General features: G+C 41.4%; 1 protein-coding gene across 6 annotated transcripts in view; it reads right to left on the bottom strand.

Moving 5' to 3' along the window:
- Positions 1–324: 324 nt before the first annotated feature.
- Positions 325–14569, bottom strand: part of arhgef3 (Rho guanine nucleotide exchange factor 3) — a 51114-nt gene continuing 36869 nt past the window's right edge. For all 6 annotated transcript variants that reach the window (XM_088337619.1, XM_088337623.1, XM_088337622.1 and 3 more), the window contains 7 exons: positions 13290–13352; positions 13104–13200; positions 12929–13005; positions 9182–9439; positions 8491–8661; positions 3973–4162; positions 325–2478 (listed from right to left, as the gene is read on the bottom strand). In XM_088337619.1, the coding sequence (XP_088193745.1) occupies positions 2048–2478; positions 3973–4162; positions 8491–8661; positions 9182–9439; positions 12929–13005; positions 13104–13200; positions 13290–13352 (1287 nt within the window). In that variant the 3' untranslated portion in view covers positions 325–2047. The remainder of the gene's footprint in view (positions 2479–3972; positions 4163–8490; positions 8662–9181; positions 9440–12928; positions 13006–13103; positions 13201–13289; positions 13353–14569) is intronic.

Below are 14569 nucleotides of genomic sequence, written 5' to 3' on the forward strand. Positions count from 1 at the left end.
GTTTATAATAAACTAAAACGTCACCATCAGCGCATCACCCGCGTCGAGATGCGAAACAATTTTTGAGTAAGTCTGAGTCCAGATGGAGATTAAAATCCCTAATTGGTGTTGATATTCAATGTCGTTCTGGCCTGGGAAAGCGGAATGTCTTTATTGAAAACAATGTAGAGTCATCGAAACCATAAGTTCAGAGTCGGCTTTTTGGGGTATTTTTCACATCTAGGGTAGCCTACCCGACTGCCTATGAAAAATGGTGGTCATATCTAAACTCCTCCCCCTTTTTTTGTTGGACAGAACCACAAACCAGAAAAACACAGTGCATAATCCAATAAAGAGTACATTTTAAAGGCTTTAATGGGACCGTAATGCTTTACAATGGTGATCAGAAGTATGCATCCTCATCAGTCATAAATGCAGAAGCAATTCGGGCATGTCTTCTATTCCATTTACAAAACATCAAAGGTGGACAGGAAAGGTATGTTTTTAAAGTGACAACAGTCAGTGACTTTGGTAAAAGTCTCTTTGGTATTGTTCCTACGTTGACCAGACGCATAGGACACATGCTTGTAAACTCATACGATCTCTTTGAATGTATACAAATTTTTGCTGAATTGTCAATAAGATTGCATGCAGGAATATAATTTAATTTTCATTGAATTGTGTATATTTTTGGCTGCTAGGTGTTGCCATATGGTGTTGTGCAAATGAAAACGGGTGCCAAAAAGCACAAGGAAAAATACAATCTACGTAGATACAAAGTGATCAAAACGCACAACTTTACATCTCCTTTTTGGGCCAACCCTTTTGGGTACCCGTAGCAGCAAGATTGTGGACAATCATGTCAGCTCCCGTTAGGTGAGCCTCATTTAATGTTGATAAGATGCATATTGATAGTACAAGAAATCATCTTTTTTTATGATGGTTTATGTATTTTTTTTGTATTGTATTAATCAATATTGTTACCACTAGAAGGCGTTAAATAATACACACTGTCCCTTTATGATGGTTGTCTTTTGCCTACATTATGTGAAAATTGTTTTATTTCTGTAAAAGTAATTTTCTTTAATGATTGTTTCGCAATCTGTGTGTGTTTGTGCGTATTGGTTTGCTTCCGTGATTACTGCCTTTGAATTTTCACATTGGGCAGAATTACCTCTTAAAAAGACTACCAGATCAACATTTTTGCGTCAAACGCCTTGCAGTCCCGTTACGAGTGTTTGAAATAAATAATGGAATCAAAAAAAGAACCCTCAACATGCCCATTGCAAGTGATTGAGTTTTTAGCCCCCTCAGTGCTGATCTACACAAAATATTTTTACACTTATTTACCAAAATCCCTAAAGAATATAAAAATCTGTTTTTTAGGCTGACCTACAACAAATTTTACTGATGGGTGTGCCTTTCTGCAGCCATGTCAAACATACGGCCCGTAGGCTGGATCTGGCCAGTTGAATGATTTAATCCGCCATACATTTCTGAGTATGTCAAAGTAAGAAGCAAGGCTCTTGGTCATTTCTATCAAAAATATATTTTTTAAATAATTGCAAACCAAGTGCTCTGTCAGGCTGCTAGAGGGCAGTGTCAAGTTTGTATAACATGGTGAGTTAGTTCAGGTGTAAAACTGAATTTACTGGATGTACTGTTAAAATAAACCAGGTAATGCCAAAGGGGAAGATCTCTTTTCCCCATTTTTTGTGAATAAATGTGTTTAGAAAAGATCCCTTGTCATCCGCAGTCATGTTATATAGGGTAGGTAACTAATGTTAAGCTGAATGATATAAATTTGGAGTTTATATTCTTTTACGGATCTGGCCCGCCTTCAAACAGAACATTTGGATACCACCCCAGAGCTAAACTGAGTTCGACACTGAATTGGACCTTTTACTGTTGGAACCTGTATTTTACACCTATTTCATACAATCCCAAAAGAAAAAAAGAATACAACTTTCGGAAAAAATACAATTATTGAGCGTGACTAGTACGATTTTGGTCACTCAGGGTTGAAAGGTGTGAAGACGCCTTTCTGCTAGTTTGTAAAGGGCAAACATCAGCATTGTATGTACACCTCATCTTTGGTGTCTATTTCAAATGTTTTTTTCATTTCCTCATCAGCATCATTATTGTGTCTCTCACATGGGTCATCCTCCATTTTGATCCCCAACTCGATTTCAGTATGAATGTCTGCAAGGGATTCATCTTTGGTATCCCTTTTCTTTGCTTTCCTATTTCTGCCTTCTTCACACTGCCTTTTGTTGCCCTCTATCAGTGCATCCGGTTCATGTTCTGTCTCTGTCTCTGACAAGCCGTCATTCGGGAAACAAAGGCCATTTTTGTGAGCTGCTTCTGCCTCTGCTGCTTCCTTGGCCTGGCGGATGCAATTCATCCACTGCTGCTTGTTGAAGGCATCGCTTGCCTGGAAACAGTGACTCTGGGACGCACCACCCGAAATCAGGTAGGACACACGGAAGAAGTTCTTTGCTGCAAAGACACAAACCAAGCTAATTACAGTAAGTAAACATGAGTACCTTGAAACACAAGAATTTCAATATAAGAGTTTCATTCAAAACAAAAGTCGCTCGCTACACGAAAGACAATCCAGGTCATGAGCAGGCCCAGGGGCTACTACTAGAGACCCCTAAAGATCGCTCACCTTTTGACTGCTCACCGCTACCATCAGCTCATTCCTTTTTGCACATGCAAACTATTACGGGGTGATAGAATCGAGATGACAATTTTCAAATGTTTACATTATAAGAATTTTGGTAGTGTTCGTATCAGAGCTTTTCTTTTGAAACCGCTGATGTGGCTCAGGCTCACCCAGACTCTGTTTCCAACGGTCCTTGGGAAAATCGAGTTTGAGACCTCTGGTTTAGGCCATCTTGGGCTTTCTTAAAAATCGCTAATAAATACAAGCAAAAATGCTGCACAATTACAGAAAAAACAGCATTTGAAGAACTACCGTAAAATTCGGACTGTAAACTGACTTTTTTTCCCCCTAGCTTTTCACCCTGCGGCTTATGCAACTACATGGCAAATTCATGCCTTTTTTTCAAACGGACCTGAGTAGTAAAGGTAATAGTGAGACATGTGGAATATATGTGTCAAGAAAGACGCAAGTTTGTGCATGAATGAAACTAGCATGAACAAACCCTCATCATGGAAAATGTGTCATTCAAAAATATTTTTACAAGTCTGTTAATTTGTAAACGGAAATAATGTGGCGAAATGAACGGACTACGAGAAGCAACTTCGAACGAAGCAGAAATGTTTATGGCGTATTCCTATTTATCTGTTGGCATTATCGTGTGTATTGTGAGTAAATATTTTACACTGTTAAATTCTATGGATTGTCCTTGATGTAACAAAGCCATTTTTGCGGACATTCAAAGAAGTTGAAGACGGCCAGTGACGTATTGGTGAGTTAGCTCGGCTTTATAGTTTTTTGGGTATCTTGTTTCAGACTGATTGTGATGTTTCTGTGATATTTTGAATACCAAGAATTTTAAGCTTTCCAATGATATAAGGCATGACATATTTTAGTGACTGGTGACATCATACAGACTCGAATTTGTTCATTAAATGTCCGGCGGCAGCCCGGCGGGCAGTCGTAACATTAAGGGGTTAAGGAACCGTATATTATCAGAACTCTGTGTACCGTCTTTCTTTATAAATATCATGTTTCAATGTGGGCACATGCGGCTTGTAGTCAGGTGCGGATTTTGTGGGTACAAAGTGATTTTTTTCCTTCAAAATAGTGCCTTATAGTTCGAATTTTACAGTACTCTTGTTTTTAAGGGTTATTCATCTAGTCGTTTTAAATATTTTTTATTGGAGGAAGGGGTTTTATTACACGGATATTTTTTCTCATTTTTTAAAGTATGTAGGCATTTGGCCTTGTCGAATGTCTGCAGTATTTCTACAATGTATGCCCCCTGACATAAGCAATAAATGATGGATTATGTCACTACTGACTGCGCTCATTGTTGCTGAAAGCTCCTCGGATGGAGCCACCCACTCTCATCTCGCCGTCCAAAAGGTCCTCTAGGCTCAGCTGTCGAATGGGGATTGGTTGCCGGCAAAGCTGGTAGCTGACAGGCTGCTCATGGAGCGTCATTGACCGGGTGATAACCAGCACGTCCTGGAACAGGAACACGTGGAGCTTCTACACAACGAAAAGAGAATAAATGTCATAGTTAGATATTAGTTGGGGTTCTCCATATTCTAAGTAGATATGTATTAATTATTTATTCAAGCACAATCAACAATTATCAAATTTATCTGGCATTTAAAACTATTGTGTTGATGAGGGCCATTCTTTACTTTGGATTATGGGATGTCAAATACTCCTCCATGTATTTATTTACTCTTTGAGTACACCAATACCAACACCAATTACCGATAATTATTATTCACCCATCAGTCCATCCATTCATTTTCATCCTTACCATATGCATGAGCCACCTGAACTGGCTCCTATAAATACGGAGGAGCAGTGGCTCTACACTAAGTTCCTCCCTAATGACCGAGGTTCTACCCTATCTCTATGGGAGAGCCTGGGGAGGAAACTCATTTCATCCGCTTGTATTTAGGATCTTATTCTTTTGGTCACGACTCATAATCTGGACCATAGATGAGGGTAGAAATGTAGATTGACTGGTAAAAGCTTTTTCTTTTAGCTCAGATCTTTCTTTACCACCACAGACCAAAACAGGCTCTGCATAATGTCAGATGCTGCATCAATCCGGCTGTCGCTCTTTGGCTTCATCCTGCCCTAACACGTATACAAGATCCTGAGATATTTGAACTCCTCCACTTGGGGCCAGATCGCATTCCCATCCCAGACGAGGCCTGCCACCCTTTTTTTATCCGCAATAGTGAGAGTTTAATATCACGGTTTGAGGAAGTCAAAAGCTCCACATAATCTGCAAAAATCAGAGATGTGATGCTGAGGCCACCAAACAAGACCTTTTCTACACCTCAGCTGCACTTAGAAATTTTGGACATAAAGGTTATGAACCGAATCGGTGACCAAAGTCAAACCCTCACGGAAGACTAATACAACTTCCTGCCGGCAAAGTGGACCAAACTCTGGCACCAAACATGCAGGGATGTGACAACCCCTCAACACCCCATACTCATTGAGCAACAGCACAGGGCTTAAGGAACACGGTCAAATGCTTTCTCCAAATACACAAAACACATTAATTTTCAAACTGCCATGATTCCTCAAGGACACAGCACAGTGTGCAGAGCTGATCCACTGTTCCAGGGCTAGGACAAAAATCAGCCTGCTCCACCTGAAATCTGATATTTAACTTCCTTCCCTTTTAGTTCCCCTGAATAGAAGTCAGCAGGGAGGCTGAGTAGTGTGATTCTCCTGGAGCTGAAACGCAAGCTTCTGAAATACGGGCACGACGACCGCAGTCTGCCAATCCAGAGATATTGTCTCTGGTTTACATGTGATGTTGCAGTGGCTTGTCAACAGACCCACAATATCCAGAGCCTTAATTAAATCCTAGCAGATGTCATCCCTCAGGAGAGCCCACCCACAAGCCACCAGACGCTACTTTTTTAAAAGGAAGATGTATTAGTTGAATAGAGAAGATAAGTAGTTTTACCAACTGTATTACAATGTCAAGGTCCGCAGCGCTCCATCTCCACTTTAAACATTGTTAATTGTGTACTGTTTTTCTCTACTGAGACGCCAGATTTTACTTAAACCCTCCAGAATGCCCTCCATGTCTGAAGATTTGTCTGTTGCCTCCAGAGTCCCAGAGGCAAAAATGACAATAGGACTCCTTCTTCAGCTTGACAGCATCCTTACTGCCAGTGTCTAACATAAGGGGTTCAGCCATGGCAGGCACCGACCATGCTACCGCCACAGCTCTGATTAGTCACCTCGTCAATGGAGGCATGGAACATGGTCCACTCTGACTCGAATGTCTGTTCGCACATCCTTTGAGACATGGGTGAAATTCTGCCAGGTAAGCATGTGTCCAAATCATGCAGCTGCAAGTCCGATGATTCAACTACAAAGTTGATAAGTCATCTGTGGCCTCGGGTGTTCTGGTGCCAAGTCAAGTCGGTTCAAGTCATGTTTATTTGTATAGCCCTTAATTACAAGAAGTCTCAAAGGGCTGCACAGACTACAGATTATTGCAAACTACGGATTATTATTACACCATACCCTGATCTAAAACCTACATGAGAGCAAGGAAAAACTCAAAAACCCCAACATGTGGAAAATGAAGAAACCTTGAGTGCACACAAAACTACAGGGAGTGCAGAATTATTAGGCAAGTTGTATTTTTGAGAATTAATTTTATTATTGAACAACAACCATGTTCTTAATGAACCCAAAAGTCTCATTAATATCAAAGCTGAATATTTTGGAAGTTGGCGTGGGGCTTTTTTAGTTTTAGCTATTTTAGGAGGATATCTGTGTGTGCAGGTGACTATTACTGTGCATAATTATTAGGCAACTTAACAAAAAACAAATGTATACCCATTTCAATTATTTATTTTCATCAGGGAAACCAATATAACAGCTCAACATTCACAAATATACATTTCTGACATTCAAAAACAAAACAAAAACAAATCAGGGACCAATATAGCCACCTTTCTTTGCAAGGACACTCAAAAGCCTGCCATCCATGGATTCTGTCAGTGCTTTGATCTGTTCACGATCAACATTGCGTGCAGCAGCAACCACAGCCTCCCAGACACTGTTTAGAGAGGTGTACTGTTTTCCCTCCTTGTAAATCTCACATTTGATGAGGGACCACAGGTTCTCTATGGGGTTCAGATCAGGTGAACAAGGAGGCCATGTCATTAGTTTTTCTTCTTTTAGACCCTTTCTTGCCAGCCACGCTGTGGAGTACTTGGATGCGTGTGATGGAGCGTTGTCCTGCATGAAAATCATGTTTTTCTTGAAGGATGCGGACTTCTTCCTGTACCACTGCTTGAAGAAGGTGTCTTCCAGAAACTGGCAGTAGGACTGGGAGTTGAGCTTGAGTCCATCCTCAACCCGAAAAGGCCCCACAAGCTCATCTTTGATGATACCAGCCCATACCAGTACCCCACCTCCACCTTGCTGGCGTCTGAGGCGGACTGGAGCTCTCTGCCCTTTACCGATCCAGCCACGGGCCCATCCATCTGGCCCATCAAAACTCACTCTCATTTCATCAGTCCATAAAACCTTAGAAAAATCCGTCTTGAGATTTTTCTTGGCCCAGTCTTGACGTTTCAGCTTGTGTGTCTTGTTCAGTGGTGGTCGTTTTTCAGCCTTTCTTACCTTGGCCATGTCTCTGAGTATTGCACACCTTGTGCTTTTGGGCACTCCAGTGATGTTGCAGCTCTGAAATATGGCAAAACTGGTGGCAAGTGGCATCTTGGCAGCTGTACGCTTGACTTTTCTCAGTTCACGGGCAGTTATTTTGCGCCTTGGTTTTTCTACACGCTTCTTGCGACCCTGTTGACTATTTTGAATGTAACGCTTGATTGTTCGATGATCACGCTTCAGAAGCTTGGCAATTTTAAGAGTGCTGCATCCCTCTGCAAGATATCTCACTATTTTTGACTTTTCAGAGCCTGTCAAGTCCCTCTTCTGACCCATTTTGCCAAAGGAAAGGAAGTTGCCTAATAATTATGCACACCTGATATAGGGTGTTGATGTCATTAGACCACACCCCTTCTCATTACAGAGATGCACATCACCTGATATGCTTAATTGGTAGTAGGCTTTCGAGCCTATACAGCTTGGAGTAAGACAACATGCATAAAGAGGATGATGTGGTCAAAATACTCATTTGCCTAATAATTCTGCACTCCCTGTACAAAGTTGATCAGTCATCTGTGGCCTCGGGTGTTCTAGTGCCAAGTGCACATATATATGAAACATCAATCCTAATCAACCTCCCCTAGGTCTCACTGTCATTGCCCACACAATCATTTCAGACCTACAGCAGAAAGAGTGTCTCCAGTAGTAGCACTATCCAGAACCCCTTCTAAAGAGTCAAAGAAGGTTTGGTACTCTGACCTGCTGTTTGATGCATAAGCACAAACAATACTCAGGCCTCGTTCCCCCACTCAAAGGCGGACAGAAGCTGACCTCTCATGAACCTGGGTGAAAACTAACGTACAAAGTTTGAGCCGGGCGTCAAATCATATTCCCACACCGGCTTTGCACCACTTACCGCAGGAAACTCAAGGTTCTCTTCTTTGGCTGCCGCCTGGCTCTCTTCAAACCCAAACTTTTGGCCCCTCTCACAGGTAATGGCCCATGGGTAGCAGGGGACCCATGTCATTCCTTCGGGCTTAACTAAAGTATTACCATATTATTATTTATTTTTCTGATTAAAAATAAATAAAATAATGACTGATTGTTAACATAATCCTCAGTTAAGGCTCAAATGTAACATTAGATTTTTGATTCTGCTCCTCAGGATTTGCAAACCATGTGTGCAGAAATTGAGAGTTAATGCTAACCAGTCCTCTGTTGTTCTTGAGCTCGCCGTGGCAACTTAGTGTCTTGGAGCGCTCGATAAGAGCGTCCCTGTAGCCAACTTCGGTGTAGAGCAGCCGGTCCTTGTAGAACTGACATTCGGATTCGCCCGCGTGCCTGTTGATGTCAGCCACTACGCTCTGGACCAGCTGTATCTGTGATGGCACAAACAATTTTGTCATATTAATTTCGGAATTAAATGAATAATTTTAAAATCAATGTACACTGCTATATAACCTTTACACGGACTACCTTTCATTGTGTCAAAGCAATGTTTGTTCAGTTTTGTTCAACTAAACATTATGATATCTCTGCAGAAATATGAGGTGTATACTCACTTTTATGACATACTGTACGTTATTGTATCATACATTATGAATCATTGGGTATTTTTTTTACTGTGCATTACTTGTCCTTAAAGAAAGTGTTGTTTATTGTTAATCGATTTTTGCATCTGATTTCATTGTATTTCAATCCAATTTGATTTTAAAAATATTTTAGGTGAGTGAATGATAGAAAATTGCTTTTGCTCTCTTTTTAAATTATTTGAGCCCTCATATGCTAAAATAACAATTACCTTTTAAATGAAGCAACTATAAACTGTAACTACTAACTTTTTTTCAGTAACACTGATTTTATGTAATCGATTTTGGACAGTCCGGGGTTTTCCCTTACCGCCCGGTCTAGGTGCGGGTGGTCTAGGTGTTGGTCGGGAGTGTGCTTGAGGATCTCTCGGAGCAGCAGCGGGTACTTGACCAGCCGGCTGCGCGGGATATCCAGGAAGTTCCACAAGTCTAACTTCCTGCTGAATGGAGACTGCTGGCAGCGCTGCAGGAAGTCCTGAACCCGCCGGTCCTGCTTTTTCTGGTCTAGCAGGGCCTTGGCCCAAACCTGGTTGCTGCAGTAGGCCGTGTACGACGACAGACACGGCAGCTGCACGAACACGGGAAAGCGCAAACACAATTTTGTTGGTCTCAATTGAATCTAGATATCAGCAGATTATTGTGCAACAATAGCAATTTTGATACCATGAAATATCTTGAGATTTACTGTACACACTTTTTGAAGTTTTGTGCTATTTTTTATTTATATCAGAAAAGAAGAAAATTGATTGTTTGCACTTTACTAATGCAGTGTTCATTTTACCTCTGAAAAGTGATGGGTCCCGGGGACTCGCATGCTCAAAAATCTATGGGTCCCAACAGAGATCTATGGGTCCCCAAAATTTATTGTTATCGAGGTTAAAATTGTAAATCGGCGACAAATATATAACATAAATCTATATATTCATTCAGTTTTAATCATCACAGTTAATTGGTAATACAAAGCAGTTATCACTTAAGATTTTTCAGTTCACAAAAATATTGTACATTATGCCAAATAATATTGCTGAAATATTAGTCTATATGTTCATGCACTTTTAATCATCACAGTTAATTGGTAATACAAAGCAGTTATCACTACAGATTTTTCAGTTCATATATTCTTTGTGGTTTGCTGTCCCGCCACTGTTGTAATGCCTTTTCAAGGTCCAATCCATTATCATCCTCCTCATAGCGTCACAAGAATATAAGTTAGTCAATTTTGGCAGAAAAGTCCTTTTCTTGCTAGGAGTATTCTTTTGTTTATTTTCTTTCGTCGAATCGTTCGCTTCAACACGTGTTTTCCTTGCCTCCGCGATCTTCCGAAGAATTTCTCCGCCGTTTTTTCGAGCCGGAATTATTGTTGTTATCACTTGATGTTGTTTCGACTTATTACTGACACTGAAGAAATTACCAATTTTGTGTTGATTTTCACCTAATACCAATTGTTTTTTCGGAGGCATACTCATACCTGTCAACCTCCACGGCTCCATGCCCTTACAAACTGTCCTATTTTCCCTTACAAAATACCAAAAAAAAAAAAAAATCATTTTTTTTTTCAGACATGTTTATTTATGTAGTTTAACATATTATATTGTACATGTGTTTCCTTAAATCATCTCATCTCATCTCATTAGCTACACCGCTTATCCTTAGTAGGGTCGCAGGGGTGCTGGAGCCCATCCCAGCAATCATCGGGCAGTGGGCAGGGGACACCCTGAACTGGTTGCCAGCCAATCGCAGGGCACACAGGGACAGACAACTCACTCACTCATTCACACCTAGGGACAATTTGGACCGGCCAATTCACCTGAAATGCATGTTTTTGGAACGTGGGAGGAAACCGGAGTGCCCGGAGGAAACCCACGCAAGCACGGGGAGAACATACAAACTCCGCACAGGAAGTCTGGAACTGGATTTGAACCCACAACAGGTACCCATGACAAGTGCTAACCACTGCGCCGCCGTGCTGCCCTTCCTTAAATCATATATATGGTTAATGAACATTTTGTTGTGAGACACTGAGTTGCTCGACATGAATGAGATTTATTATGAAAAAAAGTTCAAAAATTAAGTAGCTTGGACTTTCACTGTAGAAGGAAAAAATACATGCAAATATAATTAAGTAGAATAATACATTTTCTTATTCAAATGATTAATTCATTTTCTGCATTAAATTATTGTTGGTGATATACTGATTAAAGGGATAACCACAAACCTGTCTTTTTTAATTTTATCTTTTTATACTTCCTTTTTTTCTTAACTTCTTTATACAACATAATAGTTCGTAATATAATGCATCAAAGCAAGTGAGCCGTTTGAGAGCCGGCTCTCTTTAATGAGTTGAGCCGAAAAAGCCGCTTCTCTAAAAAGAGACGGTTTTTTACTACACAACCCGAACTCGTTTGACTTGAATGATTTGTCGTTTTCGTGACAGTCGGTGTATACCGGATGGTAGCCATAATTGACAAATTTGCATTTTTCCGTACAGATTTTCTTGTACGTCGTACACATCTTAAAATGCATAATAAACGTACTTTGTACGGCAAAAACGTACAGGTTGACAGGTATGCATACTTAACCTTCACTCAACGACAAGCAGCACAACAATGACGTCATCTCGAAGCAACGAGATCTCGTTTGCCAAAATGGGCGTGCAGACGAAAACTCGAACCGCGAGACCAAAATAACAATGGCGGATCTGCCTGACAAAAAGTTTGGAGTGCGGTAAATCTTTGTTAAAAAAAAGTAATCGGGTAATAATGACAATTTCGTGTCAAAAAAGTTGCGTCCTGGGGACGCACGTTGATTTGACACTATGCGTCCCCAGCAAAAATAATGCGTCTAGGACGCAGGGACGCGGGAAACGAGAACACTGCTAATAAAATCTTTAAATGTAAGTTTGTGTTCTTTTGTTATTTTTTTTTTAAAGAGACTCTGTAATATTTGCCCCCTAGATGTTGCTGTATTGGTAGTGCAAATGAAAACGAGTTCTTTAAAGCAAACACAAACTACAAGGACTCAAGGTAATCAACACGTCATTTCACTTTTCATTTTTCACCCAACCTTTTTGATGATTTTGGGCACCCGTAGCGACAAGATGGCAGACACTGATGTTAGCTTCCTCTAGGTGAGGCTATCCATCCATCCATTATTTACATCGCTTATAGGGTCGCGATGATGCTGGAGCCCATCCCAGCTATCTTCGGGACACCCTGAACCGGTTGCCAGCCAGTCGCAGGCCACACAGAGACAGACAACTCAATTGCTCATTCACACCTAGGGACAATTTGGATCGGCCAATTAACCTGACATGCATGTTTCTGGAATTTGTTATATAAATTAAATCAAATGTCTCAAATATTTGCTACATTTACATGATAGTTCATGTATTTTTGCTTATCATTTGATTAAATTGTTTTTTCAAATGAATTTTTTTTTTACCACTAGGAGGCGCTAAATTATACACTGTCGCTTAAGAAAGGTTGTCCGATCATCTTGGGCTGGTACTGATTATTTTAAAGTTTACACTCAAAATAAGGAGCGAAGACATCAATTGATTTTGAACTTGCAATGGTAACAGAGGAAAAAGCAACTTCTAATAAGAAATTCACACCTGATCCCTCAACCTACAAGTATTTTAAAAAAATGCATGTATTTTTGCTTATTAATTAAAACAATATAGGTTTTAGAAGAACAATACTTTCCCGTAATCTACCAGTACTACCTCATTGATCCATTGGTAGATCGCGATCTACATAATAAGCACACCCGCACTAGACAATACATCTAATGGTCAAAAATTACACAAGGACCCTTCAAGTTGACTTCTGCTTTCACAGCTGTTGCCAGTCGCAGTAAATTCATGCTTTAATTGGCATCAGTTTACAAACTAACTTTAATTTCTGTACTTGGCATGGAGAGTGATGGGCGCCACCAGGCTGTATTGCCCAAGACACACCACAAGAAATGGTGCCTCTACGACCTTTGTGATTAAGGGATGCAACCAACCCACTTGGTTCATGAACACAAAGTATAAGCAGCAACAAGTCATCCTCACCCAATCGATCAGGAGTTGCCCCACGAGTTCGGTGGACCCATCTGGTTTCCTGGCCTCGCAGAGGTGACTTTGCAAGTCTGGGACGTTAAAAAGAATAAATTAAAAAAACATGCCTTCAATCATCACTTGGGGGTCAATATGAGAATTGGATTAGTATACTTATAGTGTGTTCTACCTTCATGAAGCGGGATCAGTGAGTCCAGGGTACCAAAGATCTGGTTCAGTTCTTGCTCAGTCATGATGGACAGTTTCAACATGGGGTCGTGGTAGGCCTGCAGTGCACACATTTATGTTTACACGCACACAAAGATTGGAACGGGCTGTGTATATACAGAAAATACCCAAAAGGGTTTTAGTTGACCTTTTTTGCCAACTTGAGATCCTCCACTAGATCTTGCTCACCCTGAGCTAACTCAAAAATGGCCTGCAAAGGAAAAGATAGATCATTAAGGGGCCGGTCACACAGCCGTTTGCGGCTGAATCACGGCTAAAATTTTGCGGGTTTTTTTTGCCCGTGGTTGCCCGGGATGGAAAATGCGCAAATTTGGCCAACCCGCTGTTCATCTGTGGTATGGCTGGAAAAAAGACGCCGGCGACTGTTCCGCTTCCTCATCGCGTCATTTCTGCGTCATTTTCTCGTGTGGACCACGGGTATAAAAGCTCCCGAGCCGGTGTTGTGCCCAAATCCGACTCCTACGCAAGAGGCTCACCCCCCCACCCCCTCGCGTGAACGCGCATCCTGCTGCGATCGCTTTTGACTTTTTCATCCGCGTTAACAAACGCATTTTGTAGAATACGATCGCACTTTATTGTTTAAATTAACGCGTTATATAGACTAGGATCTCCCACTTGTTATAGGAGGAGATTGTTCTATCTTCTTTATTCATTATCCATTATCGATCAGTTCATAATACGCTTCAAAGCTCAGGAGCCGGGACTCTTACTCTCACCCAAAAGGCTAAGCTAAGGTCCCAGTATTAAAGTATTGCTGCGAATGCACCGAAAGATTTATTCGAAATGAAGAGAAACTACGCTGACGGGGATCCATGTTCACCCCCTTGACGTCACGAGCACAAATGACGTGTGCTCGGCATTCGCGCTGTTTATACGCGGAGAAAGGCGTTTGACTGTCACACGCATAACACGCTAATTTCACGTAATAACACCGCGATACAGGCGCAGAACATGCTATTACCATGCTCCACCCACGATTACCCGCTGAAATTTCCCGTCCTACCCATGTGTAAGCACGCCCTGGCCGCGGCCAGAGCACGTCGTTCCGCGTCATTTCTGCGTCATTACCTCGTGTTGACCACGTGTGCGGCACGCGGTTTAACACGTGCTCAAACTTTTGAGCAGCTCAAAAGTTTTGAACGCGGCCAACCACGTGAAAATTTCCGACCGCGAGTAAAGCACTGCTCTATCTCGTCTATATGGCGGTCTCTAAACGTCCATCAGCGCTCAACAGCATCTACTACACAGCCAGAAGTTTCTGGCCGTGGTTCAGCTTCAGTACGCTCGTGAAAGGCTGTGTGCCCGCGCTCTAAAGATTTGAGCAGTGCCAAATAATTGCCAAATAATTTCGCGCTGCCACTCGCGCGCGAATTTCACCGCTGTATCTCGTCTGAATGGCGATCTTAT

This window comes from Urocampus carinirostris, chromosome 6, assembly GCF_059441175.1.
Source record: "Urocampus carinirostris isolate Australia breed hairy pipefish chromosome 6, RoL_Ucar_1.0, whole genome shotgun sequence".
NCBI classification, from domain to species: domain Eukaryota; kingdom Metazoa; phylum Chordata; class Actinopteri; order Syngnathiformes; family Syngnathidae; genus Urocampus; species Urocampus carinirostris.